General features: G+C 36.4%; 1 protein-coding gene across 10 annotated transcripts in view; it reads right to left on the minus strand.

Annotated features, from left to right (window-relative positions):
- Positions 1 to 23429, minus strand: part of LOC131692768 (hepatic leukemia factor) — a 595668-nt gene that overhangs the window by 223271 nt on the left and 348968 nt on the right. For 2 of the 10 annotated variants that reach the window (XM_058980033.1, XM_058980034.1), the window contains one exon: positions 16290 to 16315. The exons of the other annotated variants lie outside the window; for them this stretch is intronic. In XM_058980033.1, coding sequence (XP_058836016.1) covers positions 16290 to 16315 — 26 coding nt within the window. The remainder of the gene's footprint in view (positions 1 to 16289; positions 16316 to 23429) is intronic. 10 annotated transcript variants of the gene reach the window in all.

Genomic DNA, 23429 nt, shown 5'->3' on the forward strand with positions numbered 1-23429 from the left:
CAGCAGGCGAAGCAGATCACTGCGCTGTGCGTTTTCACAGCCAGTGTAGCTGAGTTTCACTGGCTGACCACCCAGTGCAGTCCAACACGCGACTGAGCATATCTGTTCAAACACTATGCTATCTTTTGTGTTATACTCGTTTCCAGCACACTTTTATGTACAATCTCGAACACAATTATTCGTACACAAAATCGCTTGTACATGCGAGCTCCATCTGCAAATACATAGTGTTAACATAGTGTCGCTGTATTAGTTGTCTCTTTCGCTCTACCCCTCATCATCAGCGTTGATTCATTTTGCTTTGTGCGCTTGGGTTTAATGTTTGAGGCGATCTAATAGATCTAATTTGTTACTAAATTGCACAACGAAAGTTTATTATTTACATTCGATCAATTCATTGATTCATTTCCCCTTCACGTGATTCATTTCCACTCAGCCTATAGTATTGTGATTCTACTAATAGGTACATACTGCAAAGCCAATTAATGAATGAATACACTGCCATTTGAAAACCCGTTGCAAAAACGCATCTAAGTCCATATATAAAATTGTTTTCGATTCTTGTATATTTATAATTTCGATATATGAATAAGACCACTGCATTCGCTATATTTGTATGCGTACTTTAGGAGAGTTACAATAATGGCAAAATATAACTAGAATGCTTGGTCTATACATGAAATGTGATTATATTGTCTAAAATTTGACTTTTCTTCACTGGTCCGGGTTTTTTACCACACACAATCGAAAAGTTTTTACAAGCTAATCTTGTGCTATAAAATTTAGTTTCAGATATTAGTTCGGTCACAGTTTTCTGTCTTCTTTATTCAGATCTTCTTAAATAAGTTTAATCGGATTCGATCACCTACTACAAATGAAATGACCTGATAACCAAGAAGGTTTGGTTCAATATGTAATATTCAATGTTGATTGGTTGTGATTAAACCATAAGTAAGAAATATATTTGATTTATTACTACTAGAAATGTACTAAGAAAATAAATATTTTACATTAAGTAGTATAGTCCTACGTCTACAGCTCGTGCAACCCCATAGGGCTGCCCCTTGTAGTTTTAAATTTTCACGAGAGCAATTTTACTAAATTTGGAATGTTATTCGTGGATTTATCACGATAACTTGAAGAGAAATTGTGAAAATTATAATGAAGCAGCTGTTGAGTGTTGATATCATGAACATGAGTCACATTCCTTTAAGTGTCAAATTCGACAGTAAGGTCAAGAATAAAATATCGCGATTCAGCTTTCGAGATTAGTATCGCTGAAGTACTGACTAATCGAATGCTTAGATGGTCCCCATTCATCTGAAACTAAAATTGTAATGTTCTATCGGGGGTCTGGAACTTTTTTTTAACATTTGGATGGTTATTTTTGAAGATTTCTTTTCAATGAATAGTTCTAAAAAGATATCTGATTTTTAGGAAGATGCATTTTTAGACGAACAGTATCAAAAAAAGGGCTTGTTATGTTAATAAGTATCTCCGAATACACCAATGATCGACATTTGACCAACTTCGTGTTAATTAAAACTTTAAATTTGAATAATATTTTTACTCTCTTTTTTAAATATCACGTATACAATTGCACCACGTGCACAGTGCAGTTCTGATAACGTTCCATAAGTTTACTGAGGCAACTTCATTATGCAAAATAAAATGCATAATTTAATCGGACATGTTTGAATCAAAGTTCACGTCCATCGAATCGTATTTCTAGTTTTAAGAGAGTTGTGAAAAAAATGTTTCTACATTATAACTAAATATTTCTACATTATAACCTCTTAGTTTTAAAATATTCAAAATGCAAAAAAATTGGCACAGCCAAGCGAACGCATTTGTGCTTATGAAATAAAAGAACTGAATAAAAAATCATGTATACAATGACGATGAACTGATTGACGTTCGACTGTTCGATCTGACATCGTGTAACATCGAAAAAATCATGTTAATGTTAATGAGTATTAATAAGTATCTCCGAATACAGCAATGATCGACATTTGACCAACTTCGTGTTAATTAAAATTTTAAATTTGAATAATATTTTTACTCTCTTTTTTGTCTCTGGTAGAACAGAATTACCACAAACAAATCAATATCGCTGATGTACGGAAACGTGCTCCACTTTAAAACTAGACAAATTTTGAATTGTTCTTTCTAAGAGTCTATAAATCTTTTTTTATTGCGGAAAAATAAATACTAAACTCATATACATATGGATAATTGAATATTCATTTGTAAGTCGATCTAAGAAAATAAAACATTTTGAAGACTGATGAATAATGGATATCAGTATCAGTAAATTTTCAGTTAATGATATATTTGTATTCTTTGACTTTACTTAGTTATGTGTATGCATTGTTTAACCCCTTCATGCCCATGTTGTTTATGGACAACAACGCTTTCAAATAGCTATAACTTTTAATTGAGGAAAGAGTTGCTCACAAAAACTGGTAAGGCGAATAAACGTGCAAATCACCTTTCATGTGAGCACTAGCTGTAACCAGTATTAGCTCTAAAACTTAAATTATTGTAATTAGTCTAATTGGACTCTGCTGGAGCAGTGCTGCCAGGGATAGTTTACGTTGACGATGAAAAATTAAGTTTTTATATATCTTTGTTATTTTGCAATGTTTTTGTAAAGCTATACAACCTATCAATTTAGACTGCCTTCGACTACGTTTTCCACGAAATTGGACCACTGTGAAAATTCCAGGAAAATTGTTTTGAGCATTGAAAGGTAAAAATTGAGGAGCTTCTAACACAGCGAGGGAAGCACCTACATTCAAGGAATAAAATTTTTCGTGTTTCTTGACCTCATCATTTTTCATGAAAAATAATTTTGGAAACGAGAAAAAAGTTGGATATGAAAAGGTTAACACTTAAATTTGGAAGCATTTTTCATAATGGAGCATTATGATCGAGAAGTTATTTTTATGTGTACCAATTTCAATTATTAGAAAGCTTGTTAGTAAATGTGTTATGAAAACATTGGCCTAACATTTGCTTACTACTTCAATGGAAAGTGAAATAAAAAGGTCTTTGCAAATTAACCTTCCGAAATTTTTTGAATTTGATGTACTTTCTCTCTGGATTTGCGCTCAATACGCTAAAATGTTAGCATATTTTACCGTAAAAATACCACTATACAGGGTGTTTGGTTCATGGCTAAGAATCTCTCGGGGGGTGATAGATTGTCATATTTGGAGAAAAAAATTGTTCTACACATACCATCAAATCTCAACCGTTACAGAGTTATTGAACTTTTTGTGTAAAAAACTTATTTGTCTTAAAATACCTCTAACTTTAAAAGTATACTTTGTATTTTAAATATTTCAGTTTCATTCGAAAGGTGAGAAAATTTCCTATTGAATGGTGTTCTCATATCTTTTAAGTAATTAGTTTTAATTACCTTTTAGCTGTAAAGTAGTTAAAAGCTAGTGTTTTTGAGGAGGTTTTTGCTAATTTTCTCGAAATAATGAAGTATGATTATAGCAATATCCATTATCCAAAAGTTGGGTTTTAGGACGATTCATAATTTGTTCTTGGACGACATATTTCTATCTCTTCTCATTTCTTTATAATTTCATTACTATACTTTTCCTGTAACCGACTTGCAAGTGCTTAAAAGACTCTAATCTACAAAATATGCTTTATATCGTTATTTACAAGATTTCATTGGAAAGCTGAGAAAATGTCCTATCAGTGTATGTACAAATATATTTTAGTAAGGTGTACTAAATGATTTTTTACTAACGAAATAACTCAAAATTTGTGTTTTTTGGAGTTTTTTAATAATTCTAATTATTAATCAACAAAATTTATCGTTACTATTGCTCATTAGATGCCCCTTAATGTTCTCTATAACTTTTTAATAGACACTTTGTCTATATCTCTTTTCATTTTGCTGCTATTTAATAGTTAACACAGCATGAGCTCGCCACAAATGTAGTGGGTTCGAAATCGTTATTTTTCCATATGAAACGATGTGATAAAAACGATTTTGCGTCGAAACCAAAAGAGATAATTGAATGGAGTCAAAGAAAGAACTGTAGAACTTGCTGAGATGCATTATTTCCATGATAATAACGGTGATGTTTATTATTTACTATTTTAAGAAAATTAACGAAAATGCTAATAATAGAACTAACTTTAAACTAATTTACTTTTAAAAGAATACTAAATTCACTTAACTGAAAGGTATTACTACATTTTTCACTGTAAAATTTTCCTGGCTTTCGAATAAAAAGAAAAACAGTACAATAAGTGCCATAATTTTTCAATTAGAGCTGGTACTAGTGAAAATGAGATAAAAATAGCAAAGTTGAATAACCCAAAATCATGAAAATAAGAAAAGGTAAGTGTATCATGTCAAAGAACGAATTAAGCAGCTCATCAAGACTAACAATCTGATTTATTAAAATGATGAGGTTAACTATAAGGATTTTCAAGAAATGAGCGAAAAATCGTTCAAAATTGTTTAATTTTCAATAAATTACTTTGAAAAGGCTACTTAAACTCATTAGCTGAAACATGTAAACATGTATCAATGCGAAATTTTCTCACCTTTCGAATGGAACTAAAATATTTAAAATACAAAGTATACTTTTAAAGTTAGAGGTATTTTAAGACAAATAAGTTTTTACACAAAAAGTTCAATAACTCTGTAACGGTTGAGATTTGATGGTATGTGTAGAACAATTTTTTTCTCCAAATATGGCAGTCGAGAGATTCTTAACCATGAACCAAACACCCTGTATAGAAAACTTTATAATTTTTTGCATTTATCAAGTTGAGAAAATAGTTAAACAGAGGATTTTTGTGGCCAACCTTTAGCCATAAACCTGTTATAATAACTTTTTAGAATTTCTTCAAATCCGCGAGACAATACGCTTTGGTTTATATTTTATGTTATTGGAGTTGTTTTGCTCGGGATTCTTTTCGACCCTTTTCTCATTCAAAATTGTATCATTTTTAGATTTCTGCCATTTTAACTTTATTTAGTGTATTTAGATCCGTTGTTTCGTCAACTAATCAAATCTAAGTACTTCTTTTTAATAAAGCACGCTTTGGAATTTCACCTTTCCCACACTTGCTTTAATAGAATTGCTACTCATAAACAAATCCTAAAACCAGATGACACCTAAAGATCACCCTTACCGCTATCAAACGTTTTCCTGCAGACTACAAAACAGAATGAAATGTTTTTGCGGAAAATATAATTTTCTGCTAAAATGTGGCACTGCTCTTATGTGTTTTAAAAATAAAGTCTTTCGATCGTGTCAAAACTCGTAATTTTCAACGAACTAAAGTCCAAAACAAACGAAATTGAGGTAAAATTGTTCGAAGAGGTCATCGAACAATAATAGAATTTTGAATGTAACATTGGTTACATAGGAACCCCGAGTAAAACATATTTCGAAAAAAAATGGTAGGAAACATTTTTTTGCGAATTTCAAGACACCTGATCACCAACTAGCTCAATTGTCTGAATGGTGTCTTCGAAGGTTTTTTGAACGTAAGATATCCATTCTACTGACACTGTGTTCACTAAATTAACGTGCCAAAAGTGAGATTTCTGTTTAGAACTACTTATTAAAAAATAACTGATCATCAAAATATTAAATATTGCTCAAAACCAGTGATGGTGATTGATGAAAATATTGGTGATCCAAAATGATGCATATCAACTTCGAATATTGTCTACTGAACCAATCGTACTTGCTTATCAGGTCATCCTATTTGTAGTAGGCGATCAAGTTTAAATACATAACGCACCAAATAAAACTTTTCATTTGTCAATAAATGCTGTACTACGTGTTGTCAGAGGTAACTTGGCATTGAGTATAGATCGGGCCAATATGAAGGTTTTCTCATCGCAATCGATAACTTCGATGCTAAGTTTACGCCGCAGAACTAGCTGCCATTCAGTATACCCTTGGAGTCATTGAAACATTACCCGCAGGCCATTACTTCTTCGTTTCGGATAGCCTCAGTTCCATTCACGCTATTCGCTCGATGAAACATGGAAAGCACTCCTCGTATTTTTTGGGGAAAATACGGGAGCTACTGAGTGCTTTATCTGACAACTCTTTCCATATTACCTTGGTATGGGTCCCTTCTCATTGCTCCATTCCGGGCAATGAGAAGGCAGACTCCTTAGCTAAGGTGGGTGGCTTAGAAGGAGACGTTTACGAAAGACCAATTTGCTTCAGCGAATTTTTCAGTATTACTCATCAGAGAACCCTCGAAAGTTGGCAAACTTCGTGGAGCAGTGGAGAGCTGGGAAGGTGGCTACATTCGATAATCCCTAAGCTATCGACGAAACCTTGGTTCAAGGGGATGGATGTGGGTCGTGACTTCATTCGTGTGATGTCCCGACTCATGGCAAACCATTACACGCTGGATGCACATCTCCGGCGTATTGGGCTCGTGGATAGTGGTATCTGCGCTTGTGGCGACGGCTATCACGACATCGAGCACATTGTCTGGGCGTGCACCGAGTACAGTTCCGCTAGGTCTCGGCTGATGGATACCCTGCGGGCCCGAGGAAGACCAACCAACGTCCCGGTTCGAGATGTGCTGGCAAGCCGCGATGTCCTCTATATGTCCCTTATATACACCTTTGTGAAAACCATCAATATACAAGTCTAACTGCCCCTTCTTATTTTCCTTATCATTCTCAGAACCCTCTTCCACCTGTATCAAAGCATCTGTATCGAATGAGCCAACAAACACGGGACCTACGGCACGAACATAACACGCTTAACTCGAAATGTAGCCGATCCACATCTGAGCCGTACTACGAAAACGTCTGGAAAAATCCCTGCCATCTTGAGGAGGACCACCCGGCGTCCCAGTACATGATTCCCTTGATGAAGGCCACCCGAGTTTGTAATCCATCCGTTGATCTCACGATGCCTGAAACTGAAATAATTTTCTCTCCCTGCCATCTTTGTCTACCCTCCCTCCTCTGACTCTTATACCCAGAAGTAACACCCCTACCCCCCCCCCCCCCCCACAATATCATCACGAAGCATTTAGCTCTTCTTTTCTCTTCTAGTTTTAACTATTATATTATATAATCTCGTTGAAAATGCCCAACTCTACTACCCACAAAAATAACTATAATTACGAATCTTTACAAAATTCAATCATGCCCTCTAGTTATTCCTAGTTTTAAGTTAGTCGTAAAAAATTGTCCCCCTTAGTTAAACATTATTTAAACATTTATTCCAATAATCTCACTGATAAAAATGTCAAACCATATTGCCACAAAAACTAAATGACCCCCCTTATCTTACGAAAATAATATTATCCCCTTGTGTAGATAAATAAGATAGCTATAAAATCGCATTAGTTTCATTTTAAAAAAATCAATATGTAATCCCCTAGTTTTAAGCAATTTAAAATGTAAAACAAAACAGAATTGGCACCTTTAAGCTAACGCAACGTGCCTTATCAAATAAACGATTTGAATAAAAAAAAACTTCGATGCTTGATGAATGAATCAAATAGCATTCGTTGCATTGTTTTTGGGCTTAAAAATGAAAATATTTTGGCATTGATAGTTCTAGCCGAGGGTCAAGTGCCATAAGGCCCGTAACTATAGCTTTAAAATGCCCTTCTTGAGCATTAGGGCGCCAAAACTGTCTCAATCATTTCGATTGAATGCAGAAAATATTATGGAGCTCACTACTGAATGGATAAGAATCGAAGATAGTGCAGCATACTCAGATTGAAAAATGATCACGCGGAATGAATGAATGAATGGAAGGAATGCAAACAAGCGAACCTAGTTACGCTTTTCATCGATTTAGATTTGTTTGCAACTTGAAAATAGGTTACTATGGAAGGTTTTCGTCTGTAGACATGTTCGTTCATCGAAACCATGGATTACTATCAGGTTTCATTTGGTGATGAGTGTTAATTTTGATGAAAATTGGCTTCACTGCTCAAAACCCCCCGATAGAACATTTCAAAGTTATGCTCAGATGAAAAAGGAGCACCTAAGCTAATATGAAAAAGGAGCACCTGTTTTTTTTGTGATGATATTTTCTACCAAAGATACAAAATACACGGTGATTTTTTTCTAATGAGACGGTAAAAATAATACATCGTCATGAAATATGCGTTTGATTTTTCCCTTCAAGTTTCCCAAAGCATATGAATCAATAATTTGTAATCGCCTAGAATGTGCATGAAAAGCACTATTTTTGGATTTAGAATTATGCTATTATCATAGTAACTATGAACTAATTCAACGGTTCATAATGTACTCCAGTGCAATAGTCCAGAATGCAAATTTAACAAAAGCAGACCCCAAGTTGGTGTTAGTTACTGACGAAATGAATCCGAAACACAAAAATACAATATTTTTATCACATACTTGTTGTACGTCTAGCCTGTTACAATGGCTAATTTGCAAAATCCACATGAAAAAATATTAAGAATTGTCGAAGTTATTAGGCTTGTCGTGACTACGATTTCAATTCAACAACTCACCTAAAGCATAAAATAAAAAAAACACTGGTATAGGGACTTCTGGTATCCTTGAACGATTCTTTAATTTTTGTTTTATTTGTTTGCAATCGGGGATTATGCAATTTTTCCATAAAGGTAACTATTTTCAGCCGCAAAAAAATATTATATAATTCATAACATCGAAATGAAAATTAAGGGGGTTCTCTTATATATTTGTGCAAAAAGTAACTAACGTTTGATAATTTTTTTTTGAAGAAGTAAAATGACAAAAAACATAAATAACATTCTGCGCTATTCTGCAAAATGTTTATTATGGTTTCATCTATAAAATCAAAATTTACAAGTGTAAGGTGGCTTTCGTGAAACAAGATTTTTTCAAGGATTTTATGAGCGTGTCCACTGAAAAACAGATAGGGAAAGAAAGACCGAAACGTTGAGAATGAAGAAACGGTGAAAATTCACCTTTTTATTGGAAACACTGAGAAAAGCTATGTCCTCAAGCACGAATCGAACCTGCGTGCTTCCAATAAAAAGGTGAATTTTCACTGTTTTTTTCATTCTCACCGTTCCGTTCTTTCTTTTCCCGTTTGTTTTCCAGTGGACACGTTCATAAAAATCCTTGAAAAAGGAACAAAACAAAGACTCCGTCAAAACAAGGAATGTAAGATTTTTTCGAATTCTCGTTTTTGAACCATTCAACCAGTTAACTTCGCGTTTTTCCCGCTGAAAGAGGACAACATTCTCCGGCGCTGTAACCTACAAAATCGAAATATTTTGATCATTACGATTTTACAGCCGGCCAAAGTGAAAAAATCATTCGAAAAAACGATACTTTATTTTCAAGTGACCGCTTTTTTGTTTCTAGTAAGAATTTTTTCCTGTTTTTTTATATATTGGGGCGCCTCTATGGAATGTAATCTTCAAGATCGTTCTGGTTTTTTATTTTACTGTAAAATTCACTCACTTTTCTTCAAATTAATAGGGAGATTTTTTTTCAGTTTTCGGTGGTGCATCGACGGGCTACACATATTGCGCATTCTCATAAAAAATCTGATCAATCCATTGGCTAGTTTTTGAGTTATCGCTTTCGCCAATTTGAAAAACGTGGCTTCAAGAAAAATGCTATTAAAGGGTGTCCCACATCAAATTTCATCACGGCAAAACCGATGTAGACGATAACCCATTGAGTATTTTCTCTTGAAAATTTAGGAAGAAGTAGTTTAGAGTGTATTGTTTACACTGTATTTTCATCGCTGTCAGTTTTTCGAAAATTGTTGCCGATGGATTGAAATCTTCATGTGTAACAGCAAAAACGCGCAAGGAATGTATGGCTGTTGAAAACAAAAGAAGTTCAGCGTGGCCACCGAGATTGCGGGAGACTATTCAATAGATTCAATACTGACAATTAGGCAGATAAAAAAGATATCGATTGTTTTGTCCACTTCACCTCTTGAACTGTTGATAATTACATTAGCCATCGGTTATTATTATAACATGCCATTTTTAACTTTTTTTGTTCCACTCTTGGATGTTGCAGTTTGTTCGATTACTAAAAATATATGTGGTCGCTCATCGAAATCGGAAACGGTATACCTATTGAAGCTATGAGTATTTTTTGGTGAATGCTCAAAATGTCATTTTATCTGTGTTTATGATCATGTCAATTGTTATTCCACAATATGTTGATTGACATCTCCGAGATGGTTTGCTGAAGATTCGACATGTCTTATCAGCGCTACACTACCTATCCTCGGGATGTGGCTACTATTTTGGAAATAGCTAACGAGCACGTTAGTACAGCTCAAACAATAGATAAGCTTTATAACTTACCCTTATTTACAGGGTGTTTGGTTCATGATTAAGAATCTCTCGAGGGGTGATTGACTGTCATATTTGGAGAAAAAAATCGTTCTACACATACCATCAAATCTCAACCGTTACAGAGATATTGAACTTTTTGTGTAAAAAACTTATTTATCTAAAAAAACCTCTAACTCGAAAAGTAAACTTTGTATTTCAAATCTTTTAGTTCCATTGGAAAGGTGAGAAAATTTTCTATTGAATGGTGTTCTCATATCTTTCAGTAAATTAGTTTTAATTACCTTTTAGTGGTAAAGTAGTTCAAAGTTGGTGTTTTGATGAAGTTTTTGTTAATTTTCTCAAAATAATGATTTATGATTATAGCAACATCTATTATCCAAAAGATGGGTTTGAGGACGATTTATAATTTGTTCTTCAACATGCTATTGCTATCTCTTTTCGTTTTCTTGTAATTTCACTTCTAATTTTTTCATGTAATCGACCTGCAAGTGCATAAAAGACTTTAATCTAAAAGTATGCTTTATATCGTTATTACCAGGGCTTCATTGGAAAGTTGAGAAAATTTCCTTGCGATGTATGTAAAGATATATTTTAGTTAAGTGTACTAAATGACTTGTTACTAGTAAAATAACTCAACATTAGCGTTTTTTGGAGAGTTTTGTAATTATTCTAACTTATTTGACTCTTTATCCCTATCGCTTTTCATTTCGCTGCAATTTAATAGTTAACACAGCATGACTTCATCACAAATGTAGTGGATTCGAAATCGTTGTTTTTGCATATGAAACGAGGTGATAAAAATGATTTTGCTTCGAAACTAAAAGAGATAATTGAATAAACCCAAAGAAAGAATTGTAGAGCTTGCTGAGATGCATTAATTCCATGATAAAAATGGTGCTCTTTATTATTTACTATTTTAAGAAAATTATGAAATTGCTAATAATAAAACTAACTTTAAACTAATAAACTTTTAAAAGAATACTAAATTCACTTAACTGAAAGGTATTAATACCTTTTTCTATGCAAAATTTTCCTGGCTTTCAAATAAAAATAAGAAAAGGACAATAAGTGCCATACTTTTCCAATAAGAGCTAGTATAAGTGAATATGAGATAAAAATATCCAAGTAAGTAAGAAAAAATAAGTGTATCATGTCAAAGAACAAATTATGCAACTCTTTAAGACTAAAAATTTGAATTATTAAAATGGTGATGTTAACAATTAAGATTTTCGCGAAATGAACGAAAAATCGATCAAAATTGTTAAATTTTAAATAAATTACTGTGAAAAAGTTACTTAACCTAATTACTAATTTTTCTCACCTATCCAATGGATCTAAACGATTTGAAATACAAAGTATATTTTTTGAATTAGAGCTATTTTAAGACAACTATGTTTTTAACACAAAAAATTCAATAACTTAGTAACGATTGAGATTTGAATGTATGTGTAGAACAATTTTTTTCCAAATATGATAGTCAATCATCCCTCGAGAAGTTCTTAACCATGAACTAAACACCCTGTATGGGTCATTCCACGCGAAGTGATCAAAGCACGTGTAATCGACTGTTACGGATTTGAACCAAATTTGGATGAATTGTTCATCTAGGGCCAATATACAAAGATCTGTGTCAACTGAACCACCCCTCGGGCCATTTGTGTCAACTGAACCACCCCTCGGGCCATGGGAGCACATTCATCAGACTGAAATGACGTATTCAATCAAGTGGAAAATATACGACACACAGGAACAGATTGCGATCGGCAAGTTTGGCTGATAGGAGCTCGTCCACAAGTCATCGTTGATCACTCAGGCTTTTAAACCGTGGCGAACAGCGATAAGCACACCACCACCTTATGTCTTGTGGATGTTGAGAGCGTTGCAGTCACAGCAGCAGACATCGAATGTTTAACCAAACACCTGATGAGACAAAGTACGGTTGTCGAACCATGTCTCGGTCAAGGCGATAACGTCATAACAGCAGCCCGCGGTCGCGAATGAATAGCTGTCCGTTGATGAATTTACGCCATCAACATTCTGGCAGTAAACCTCGATGCTGTTGGAGGACGAATCAGGTTCAACAGAGACCGAAGCCATGTTTTGAGCGTGTAAGAAGACCATTTCTTCAATCCTACGACCAGTATCGGAACGGCTCACGGTCGCTTGGTCGACTGTGTTGAGGGATTCTAGGCATCCCGATTCAACTAAGTTACACCCCAAAATACGACGATCGTCGTGGGCTAGAGATGGGGGATATCTGATCACAAGATATCGAAGCAAATGGCAAAATACGGGAAGCGAATAATATATCAGAGCTTAAAGTGTTCGGATCATATGTACACTTGCCATTTGTGGCAGGTTTGAAAACCTGAACGGTAAGTAAGTAGAAGACCCTTTCACCTATTCCACATACAGGACCGGGACGACTGATAATCGTTTTTTAATATGTCTTTTACGATGTCCACCATATTTTTTTTTCAAGTTCGCGTGCTATAGACAATAGAATTCAAGATCTTGTGAAAATGTTTGCCCCGCTTTAGTCATTCGCGCGTTTTGTTTTAAAAAAGAATCTGCATTCGTGCATTACTCATTTCACATATTTTCATGCAGCCGATACAGTGCAAAATCTGTCCACAAATTGAATGTGACTGCTCCAAATCGACCAAAGTTTACTGTGAATAACCATTATACCCAAGTTTGCACTCAAGATCCGAATACTGATTGCTGGAAGTCTGTTGGGTGATGACCGGTTAACTGCAGGTTGCAACTTGCTGTACGGTAAAGAATTGTTCCCGAAATCGTGCTCTCCGTTCGAAAAATCGTCAAGCCCATGAAATCCATTTCCAACTCTACAATTCAAACTATTGTATGCAGTTCAGCATTCAATCAGTACATTTCTCTGGGACATCATTCAACACGTGATCCAAAAGAAAAGAAAATCCAATCACCAACCAACAACAAAGCAGCCAGTACCAGCCGCAGCGCAGCAAGCCTGCCAGATCCGGATCTGAATATGCATTCGCATGTCACCTCAGCATGCACAAGGCCACCTGGCGAAAGGAGAAATAAGGACCCACTGCTGTTTGCTCGATGTGGGCAGAGATATTTACGGCCGAAACACTTCGGCGATGGACGAAAAAAAAAGTTGAATCTCAATCAACTTTTACCTAGTCGGTTCCTCGTTATGACCACCGAGCCACCTTCAAAGTCCACGCGATACACGTGTTCCGTCGTTGTGTGCGGAGGTTGGTTATCACTTGTCAGAAGAAAAAACTTCCTTTAATTTGTGGACGAAATTTCAAATTAATCGTGAATTAACTCCAGCATACCGCTGAAAATATTGGGGCAAGTTGAACCATAATCATTATCTTCTTAGGAAGTAAAAAAAAAAATAATCCCACCCAAGTTGAGTTAATTATGTGTCTCACTTTCGTTCCATGGCTGTGTGTTGTATTGTCCGGTTCAAGTCCAGTACGTATACTTTTTCCATCGAATTCGCTGAATGTTTTTACGCTTTGCCCAAAAGACGCATAAATGATTGAATCCCACCGCAGTTTGCCGTAAAAATGTTAATCTCAACCAGCATCAGCGGCAACCGCACACCACCACTGCCGCTGTGTGGTTTAAGCTCTTGTGGCTAAGGCTTCGGACAGACGAACTTTACCATCATCTAAACGAGACTGATTTTTTTTGAGGTGTGTGTGTGTGTCTGCTCCTACAGATTACGGTCAGCCATTTCTCTTTTACGCACTTTTTTGTTAACAAGCATTTCCCTATGTCTGAAAAAGATACAATCCAAAACTAACTGCGCCAGCATCGTCAAATCTTTTCCACGCCACGGCCCGAAACATGATCTCGCGTACGGGGTCGTTAGTTGCTGTGGCAAGGTAACACGCACTGTGGGTTCGAGTCAACTTGACTTTGGTTTTAATCCATTTCGGCAAATTGAAAGGCTCTGCAAAGCAATTTCGGGTATTTGTAGCTGAAATTAAGTTTTGACCTGCCCAGTTGCGAAAATAAACCACAATCCCCAACTTGACCCGACGCGCATTTTTCTCCAACAACCAACCAATCTCCCGACTTAAGCGACCCCCAAAAGTGGCCGCCATTGATTAGCATTTCTAGCGATTTTCTTTGTTTGATCTGCAGACCTGCCCGGTTGGACTTTGAAGCACCTTTCGGAAGCTTATTCAGCGTTCGTTGTCATATTATGGACCACGCATTTCTACGCAGCTGTGTCTGTGTCGTTGTGCAGGCGGACCAGTGCGTGAATACGCGTACATAAATTCGGCACGCACTTTCTTTTCCGCGATCGGCCACCTCTCTTTCCCGCCTGCCGGCTGCACGTGTTCGTTCCTCTTGTCTGTGGTGTCTGTACTCTCACTTTTTTGGAAGCTTACACGCGCACCGGATTTGTGCGTGCTGTGGATGGTCGCTTACCTCTTAAATGCAATGCGTGAGATGCCGCGATTAGGTGAGATGCGTGCAGTGATCGGCTTTTTCAATCGGCAAATTATGTCAAATGATTCATCAACCTGAGCGCAAGGTTTCGAATAAATCTTTGCGACGCTTGCTCGGAAGCAGTGAACTGAGCTGACTGAAGGGGATAAGCTGTTGGCAACAGGGTATGGAATTATATTTAAGAACTTTTGACGTTTCTTCTCTATGGTAGACAGCGTACTTTTCACAAGTGGTCAAATTACTTCGAGCCCAGAAAATACATGAATAGCAAAACACTTGGATTTGCCGGTCTGGGTGACCAATGGAAATCAATTCGTTATGCACCGCTTCAAATTTGATAAAAAACGTTAAGAAGTCAATGAAGAAGAATTAAGCAACAAAATCATCTCTATGCTATATTTCTCCTAAATGGAGAAAAATCTGGGTAAAAACTATTTTTTCTCAACCAAGGAGAAAATTGTTTGAAATCACATTTGCCAGTAAAGAGCACAATACCTATAACTAAATTCGTTATCAAAATGCGTTTAAAGTCCTTCTCATCAGAATCCGGCACTAACTTAGTGATAGTGACAGTGTTTTCGTTTTTGACGCTAGCATCAATCCGGAGCTAGCTAAGTCCTGTCACTAAGTTACTGTCGGATTCTGATGAGAGGAACTCGAAACGCATTTCCATAACAAATTTATTGAAGTCATCTATTTGGACAGTATCAGTAACCATCGATATTTATATCCGGATCCCTTTAGACCTCAGGAGAAAATAATCCCGATATTATTTCGGTATAATATTAAATGCCATCTCCAAATGATTTTAGGTGTGTTTACAAAATTCGACAAAGTCGTCTTCAATTTAATAAAACGCCTAAAAATGGAACCGGCCACCATCAACTATATTCGCAGTTTCCTGTAAGCGTTCTACATTACAACCTCGAACGATGAATCATGCCGTCGCAAAACACGCGAACCAATTCACTGCCGTCAGCTGGCGTTAGCTTCCGTGACGGCCTTGTACCAGCCTATTTACAAGAAGGATTGTTTTACCCAACGTAGTAACCCGGCTAATTGGATTTGTCAAGCCACACGCCATGGCTTTTACCGATGGCGTTGGTGGTGTTGCGTTTCCCGCCGGTTTTCCTATTGCTTGTTCCTGCCGATTTCCATCAATTTTCCACTGATCCTATTCACCGCGTCGGTGTAGTCGAGGATGTGACAATTGGCTTATCTAGCTGGTGGTGTTGCCCGCATTCTTTCGCTGATGGTTAAAAAAACAGGTGGAAAATAGGAAGAAATGTACGCTGTACTCGTAGAGGATGTATTTTTGGACGAATCCCTATAGGTATAAATAGTACGTTCCGTAGGCCGTCATGACCAACGAAACAAACTATTTATGTGGCCGCGTGACGCAGAATAATTCCTCACAAAAGTATCGAGCACTGAAGCCCAGTCAAGTAACGTAAATTGACAACAATATTTACCGGAATTAAGAAGCAAGGAAGCCGCGGAACGGCACTTACCTTCGATTTCGTGAAGCACAAGGCCGCATGTAGTGAAAACGATTCGATTAGATATTTATGTTATGTTTGACAAGGTATTGTTTGAAATATGGTTTTGAAAATCGACGAACTACTAGGCTACTAAATCTGTTATTTTGAATACAAACATTGTTAGCAAAAGACACATTATCCAAGCTGTAAAATATAGTTACCTGAAAAAGAGAAAAGAAAACGACATTGTTAACTGTCAAAACTATTGACTTTAGCATCAACAGAGGCTACCGATTATCGTACAAGGTTATCCTGGATAGTATATAAACAGAGTCCCTAGTGTAAGGGATTCAAAAATTGTTGTCTGTTTTGGACGCTGATGATATTCTTTTTACTTATAAAGGACGGACGCTTCCTAATTCATCTCTGTCCCTCTATTCAACTAATTTTCTAACAATTCATCTGCAAACAAAGAATATGGTAGCACCATTTTAAAGAAGCAGCCATTTATGTCGAGAAATAAATATCTTAGTGTTTTAAGTTTCACCATTCATCATATTTCTCAAATACGCTATGAAAACTTGTAATTTTTCGAAAATATAGTACTCAATAACAGGGGGCGCTGAAAGGCTTCAAATCATAAAGCAGTGATAATTATTGCAAACTTTACTGTTTCATAGAAACACAAACGGGAGCTGGTTTCTTCGGCTTTGTATCAGAGGTTCCTCGAACTGTTATATTTGACGGCCAGAAACAAATGTATGCGTTTGTATGCGAGGCATGATAATAGATCATATGGACTCTTCCCACAATGGGCACATTTTACAGCATTTTCACTGAAAAAATCATTCACACGATTCTCTGTGCAATTTGCAAAAACCTTTACTTGCATTTAGTGCAATGCTGCAATACATGGTGTGCAGTACAAACAGCCAAACATGCAGCCGAATCTTTTCAAAGAAGACATAATAAGGTAAAGCAGTACCGCCACGGTCACCCAATCCCAATACACATTCTTGTCGCATGACAAACTCGAATCGGTGATCACACCGTCGATCTCAACTTTGCGAGCGGGCAGGCTGATATCTGTCATGACTGAATATTTCGGAATAAGTTCTTTTGAAATCTTTAGAATACTTAGCGGCTAACAGAATATCAGAAACGGTATTCGATTCGAGGTATTTTAAATGATTTTAAACGGGAAGTCAGAGACTTTGATGGCGAATCCTGTTTGATAACAATTTTATCGTCAGATTTTTCAAAATGAGTTTTGGAGCCCTGCGCGAAATGAAAACTTAAAGAATTATAGAGAAGAGATAGAAGTTATGGGAGATATAATAAATTGAAAAACGAGTCGGGGGATAGCACAGCAAAAATGTTAAAACATGCGCAAAAAGTTAGATGGGTAATATCTGGGACATAATCGGGATGCCGTGATGGTACTTGCATTAGTAATTCAAATCAATGAAGGTCATTTTATTCAAAATTATCAACACATCAAATCTGATAGTAAGTAAAAGTTTCGATACACGAACATGTATATAGACGAAAAATTTGCCTAGTAACCCATTTTCAAGTTGGAAATAAATCTCAATCGATAAAAAGTGTATGTGTGCTACTTTATTTTTCATTCTGCTATATTCAGAATAGAGGCAGGTGCTCTGTAATATTTTTCTCGTCTAATGCATATGAGAAGCATTTGAAAGTTATAGTTACGGTAACTTAAAGATCTAGAACCTCTGCTAGGACTATTGGCCATAAAAGTATACAATGAATGCAATTTGTTTCAATCATGAGCCATCGAAAGTTATCGATTGTGATGAGGAAACATCCGTGTTGGCACATTCCTTATTCAATGCGGAGTTGCCAGCATTTATTGACGAACGAAAAGTTCCATTTGTCGCATTTAGTATTTGGGTTTTATGTTTACTACAAATAACATAATCTGATACGTAAGGACGTATTCAGCATTCAAAGTCAATGTGCATCATTTCGTTTCACCAATATTTTGATCAAGCATCATCACTGATTCAAATCTAATGAAAGGGACCGTAATCAACAATTCACCAACCAGGTCACAGATTCCAAATATTGGCTGGTCTGGATATAAAGTTTTCTGCATAGATGCTCCATTCATCGCCTTCAAACACCTAGCGTCAACTGATTTCACAAATATAAAGTTCAAGATTTGCGGTTAGAATTAACATTAAATAAGCAGCAGCCAATCACGAACGAGCCTAGGTAGAATCTTTTGAAAATCGGGTTTTGCGGTGATATTACAAGTAATTTCAATAACGGTTGGTGAAGGTACAAATATTGAAATAAATTTTTTTGATTGTTGTCTGGTATGGGCGAAAACAGCTCTACATACCTTAGTGACACTTATTGAGAAAACCCTCGATTTCAAGAAAATAGCAATTTGCGCTTTTCTTGATGTCGATGGGGCTTTTGATAATGCGTTCTGCATATCATTCAAAAGGCCCTGGAATAATGAGGAGTGGATAAATCGATAGAGAACTGGATTCTTGCAATGCTCAAGAGCCACGTTGGGAGACACGAAAGCAACAGCTAATAGAGTCTTCTTTCTCCAGGGAGTTGATTCAAAGAGGAACTCAACATTAGCCATGCAAAAACGGTCATGTTTTCCAATAAGAAAAAACTAAAATCAATTCCACAACTCTCAGTAGCCATACGCCTAGGTGTTATCCTAGACAAAAACTGAATTGAAACTCGCACCGAACATAAGCCTTTAAGTGAGTGAGCCACTATCTCAAGACATTTCAAAAACTCGATTTTTTGTTTTCGTTTTAATCGGTAGACATATGCCTTGAAAATATTTTTTCGAAGTTTCAAAAGCCTATTTTCGGAATTGTAACTGCGGTAAGTTTCCTTTTGCTTGACCGAAAACTTTCAACGGCGTTTTCTCAAAACTCAAATTACTTCGTATAGCATTTCTTTTGAAGGGCATGAAAAATTGTTCTAAGTAAACCGCAGTGATATAAAAATTTTCTTTTACCTTTTTTGACCCAAAAATAATCGAAGTTTTGAAAATGTTTTATTGCACTCAGTGGTGCAAATTTTCATTTTCAAATACCAACTTTCAGTTCAATCAAACCCAGCCATGATTCAAACTCAAAGCCTCCCTCAATCATTCACTTTCAAGTTGGCGGGATTTTCATAACTGAATCGTACGTCGTCATTTCAAATTGATGCTTTTTCATTCACCAACCAAAGCTGTCATCTGCTCTGTAGAGGCCAGTTTAAGTTAAATTTCAACATGTTTTGCGTTTTCAAGCTTACATGGACAGTAAGAACTATGCTCAGAGTAGTTTTGCTTGAAAACCCTAGTCAATACCCCAGTAAAGAGATATTCACAGGGTCAATGAAATTGAAAATGAATGGAAAATGATTGAGCAGGTCGGCTGTTTCAATGAATAATGGAAACGAACAACTGTGAGTTGAACATAGTAGGGCATGATTTGAGATTTTTTCCTCCTTCAAGTTCAAAACAAACTGTTGAAAATTTGCAGCTCTGATTGCACTATCTGGGGTAGGGTGTCATTCTAAAATCTAAAATTAAACGATGTCACGTTTTTGCATCACTGATAACTTTGTTATACATTAACGGATTTCCGTCTAGTTATCACCAAACAATTCGGAATTAACTGAAATTATTTTTTATTGCTGTAGTGTTTTTGCATTTCTATAGCACACTATTGAAAAACAAGCAAAAATGAATAGATCTCGGAAAACCTGAAAACTCCCATACATCAGTCAATCTATCCCCAGCAGAGCTGTCAATAGGGAGCACCTTAGTGACTCAAACGAAAAGTTATAAATAAGTTATAAGTATAAGTTATGACGCGTGCCTGTTTGAATCAGTTGTTGCTCTTTTGCCAGACAAGTAACATCGTGCCTATGGCGTCTCGTACGGCAGATTTGAGCACCCAGCACAAACGCTTCTATGAATGACGTCATCCTCGACTATTTAAAGAATATCATTCCTCGAGCGAGTTCAATCTCCCGTCGAACGTCGGGCCGTAAAGAACAGCAGTAGCAATCAGACATGTTAACAATGCGCTGCGATGAGTGCTTCATTTGTTCACTGCTACCGCTGGAGGTGGGGACGACGACAGGTCTAGGCATCCAGCGGCCAAGCGCTCGTGATGTCTCCTTTCCATGGCTCTGATTGGCTGTATAGATTTTGCCGATGACGTCATCCTCGGATATATAACTTTCATCATTGCTCGGGCAAGTTCATTCTCTGGTCGAACGTCGGAGTGGAGACGATAGACGATGCATTGATCGAAATGGTAAAGCGCAAATCGAAGCGTGACTAAATTATTCGCTAATTTTAAGTCATGTAAACAAAACGAAAGAAATATATTGTAATTTAATTCGAAGTTGAACCTTATCGACTCAATAAAAGTAGGTTTCAAAGCAATTGTTACGCAATAAGTTTTTTTCCATTTGATATAGATTAAACAACGTATTATTGTATATATCCAAGCATATAAAATATGTGCACGTTTCATTGGCATCAAATAACTCAATTTATGTTTGACAACCCGGTTGTCTACGACTACTCGAAAAAATGAATACTTTGTCCGAACATATCCGTGAAGAGAGTAAACGTGCGATATTTCGATTAATGTATCGATTTGGAAGGCTGTTTTCGGAAAATTTAAGACTAAGAGAAACGAAAGCAATAAAATAGAAAGATAGGTATTCTAGAGCGAATCAGTTGTAAACATAGCACGGAAAACTAGGACTAGGCAGGCTTATATGGCCATGATCGAAAGGAAATGTTAAGAATCCATTGCCTTCTGCTGGTAGGAGTTGGGCTTTCCACCCAAGTTTACCCTATGGTCGTTGGTAGAACATAATTCATCATCATGTTTTACAGCGGACGCCGCGAGTTCTATTGTACACTACATTTTAAATGTCGCGTGGTCGTGTCCTGCACACAACCCTTCAATTGTTTTCATTAGAAAACAATGTTTATTTACGACCCTGATTTTTGTGGTGAATGTTTAAAATTGATAATTTTTTTCTGGTTCATCGACGATATACAACTCTCTCAAGTAAAAACCTGTTTTAATCTACCCAGTGGTGCAATTGTGCCTTTCTCATTTGTCCAAACTACGATTCCATGGCTGGTTATGTTCAATACAACGGTGGAAATGAATATTACATATTCAGTACGATTTGGACATACAAACAATGGATCGACAGCCACGATCTTGAGATGCTATGTGTCGACACTGAAACATCGCTTGAAACCAGCGGCACTCTTCAACCCGTAACTCCGGAAGTCCAATCAATAAAAAATTCAATAGCAACCGATGGGAATGCATTTGAGACTAAGTTTGTGCAAATCATTCCAGCCATCTCTGAGAAACAGAGGTGACATTTTTTTCAAATACACAAATACATACATACACACACAGACATTTTCCGATCTCGACGAGCTGAGTCGAATGGCCCCTCCGAGCCGGGATTAAGTTGACGATTTTTAGAGTGATTGCATAACCTTTCTATATGAGAAAGACAAAATATGTATGGTATTATTATTTCAGATAAGAATTGAGGCCAGGATCCCTTACGCCAATTTCGATGTCAGCGGCGAGGTGATGTCGATCAGAACATTTATAATTCTCTATTTCACATATTGTAGTAAAAATTGTGTTTTCATCCTCAAACATTGCCCTAAATATACATTACACCAAATTGGTGCGTACTATCTTTATTTTCCCAAAATAAAATGTCAAAAGGGTACTTTCTTTGGTCGAAATAGGGAGTGGCCCCTTAGATTGTACTCTTTAATCCAATTTAAAAATGCGTCACTTCTTCCAATTCCTCTTGACAATCGTGGAATTATAAATTGGTAGGGATTGGAAGTTAAGGAGACAAATGTATGAAAAGTGTCGAACATTTGGAGCAGTCCACATTAGTCTGATTACCCTATCATTCGTTCTTCAATATCATTTTTCTAACTCTTTAGATTTCTTTGTAAATTTATTGTGATTTTTATGCAGTCCGTTTTATAAGGCTCTTTCTCAAAAAGTATGCTACATAACTTTTTTTCGCATACTTCCATTGGAAGGCTAGGAAAATGTTCTACCAAATGAAGTCCTAATATTTATCAGCTAAGAATATTTTGCGACTTTTTAGAAAGTTAGTGAGTTTAAATTGTAGGGTATTGCGATTTTTTTTGTAATTCCCAAATCCCTCCTTCTTAGAAAAAGTTCAATCGTAGCAATCGAGGCGCACGCTAAAAAAATTCTCTCCCAACAATATTTTTCCAAAATTGTAGAAAAATAGTTTAGTTTTAGACTCTTTTTATCACATTTTTCATTATTCGGCTTGTCAAGTGAAGTGGATTAAATAGCAGAATTAACTTAACAAACAGTTGAATGTTCTTTAGGAAACCATCTCGTTTGGCGATCACAACGATTGCGGAATGGACGACGCTCGCTGAGAGGCGTGTTTCAACAAGCTGATCATTGCAACTTGCAGGACAAAAAAGACTGCACTGAAGGCTTTTCTATGAAATAACGTCTACGAATTAATAACGGTCAATGTCACATGAAGATGGAATATAGGAAATACCCTAATGGAGACTCAACTGATGTGCGAATTAAGCTTGAAAATGCTGGAAGTACTGGATTACGAATAGTCCAGGCTAGCCTGAAGAGGATATTCGTGCCAACCGTAAGTTTTTAAGGAATCGTGCCATGAAGGGACCGGTAAGTGTTAATAACATATAGGATACATAGTTCCAGGTTACTTCAGGCGGGAAAGAAAAGTCACTCCTATAGTTTCGATTCGGTTTTCCTCCGTCATAGGTGGCCAATGTGGTCAAAGCTGCTTTAATTGATCATTAGTGATCCAGACCCGCAAACTAGAGTAATGTTACATCAATTTTAATATGTTTTACATCATTTTAACATCATGGTGGTACCAGTTTATATGGGAATTTGCTGTGTGACCGCACTCTTCAACCCGTAACTCCGGAACCGGAAGTCGGATCAACTAAATTCAATAGCAGCTTATGGGAGCGTTATACCTTTCAGATGAAACTAAGTTTGCGAAAATCGGTTCAGCCATCTATGAGAAAATTGTGTGAGTTTAAATGACACACACACACATACACACACAGACATTTGC

The sequence above is a fragment of the Topomyia yanbarensis genome, chromosome 3, assembly GCF_030247195.1.
Source record: "Topomyia yanbarensis strain Yona2022 chromosome 3, ASM3024719v1, whole genome shotgun sequence".
Taxonomy (NCBI): Eukaryota; Metazoa; Arthropoda; class Insecta; order Diptera; family Culicidae; genus Topomyia; species Topomyia yanbarensis.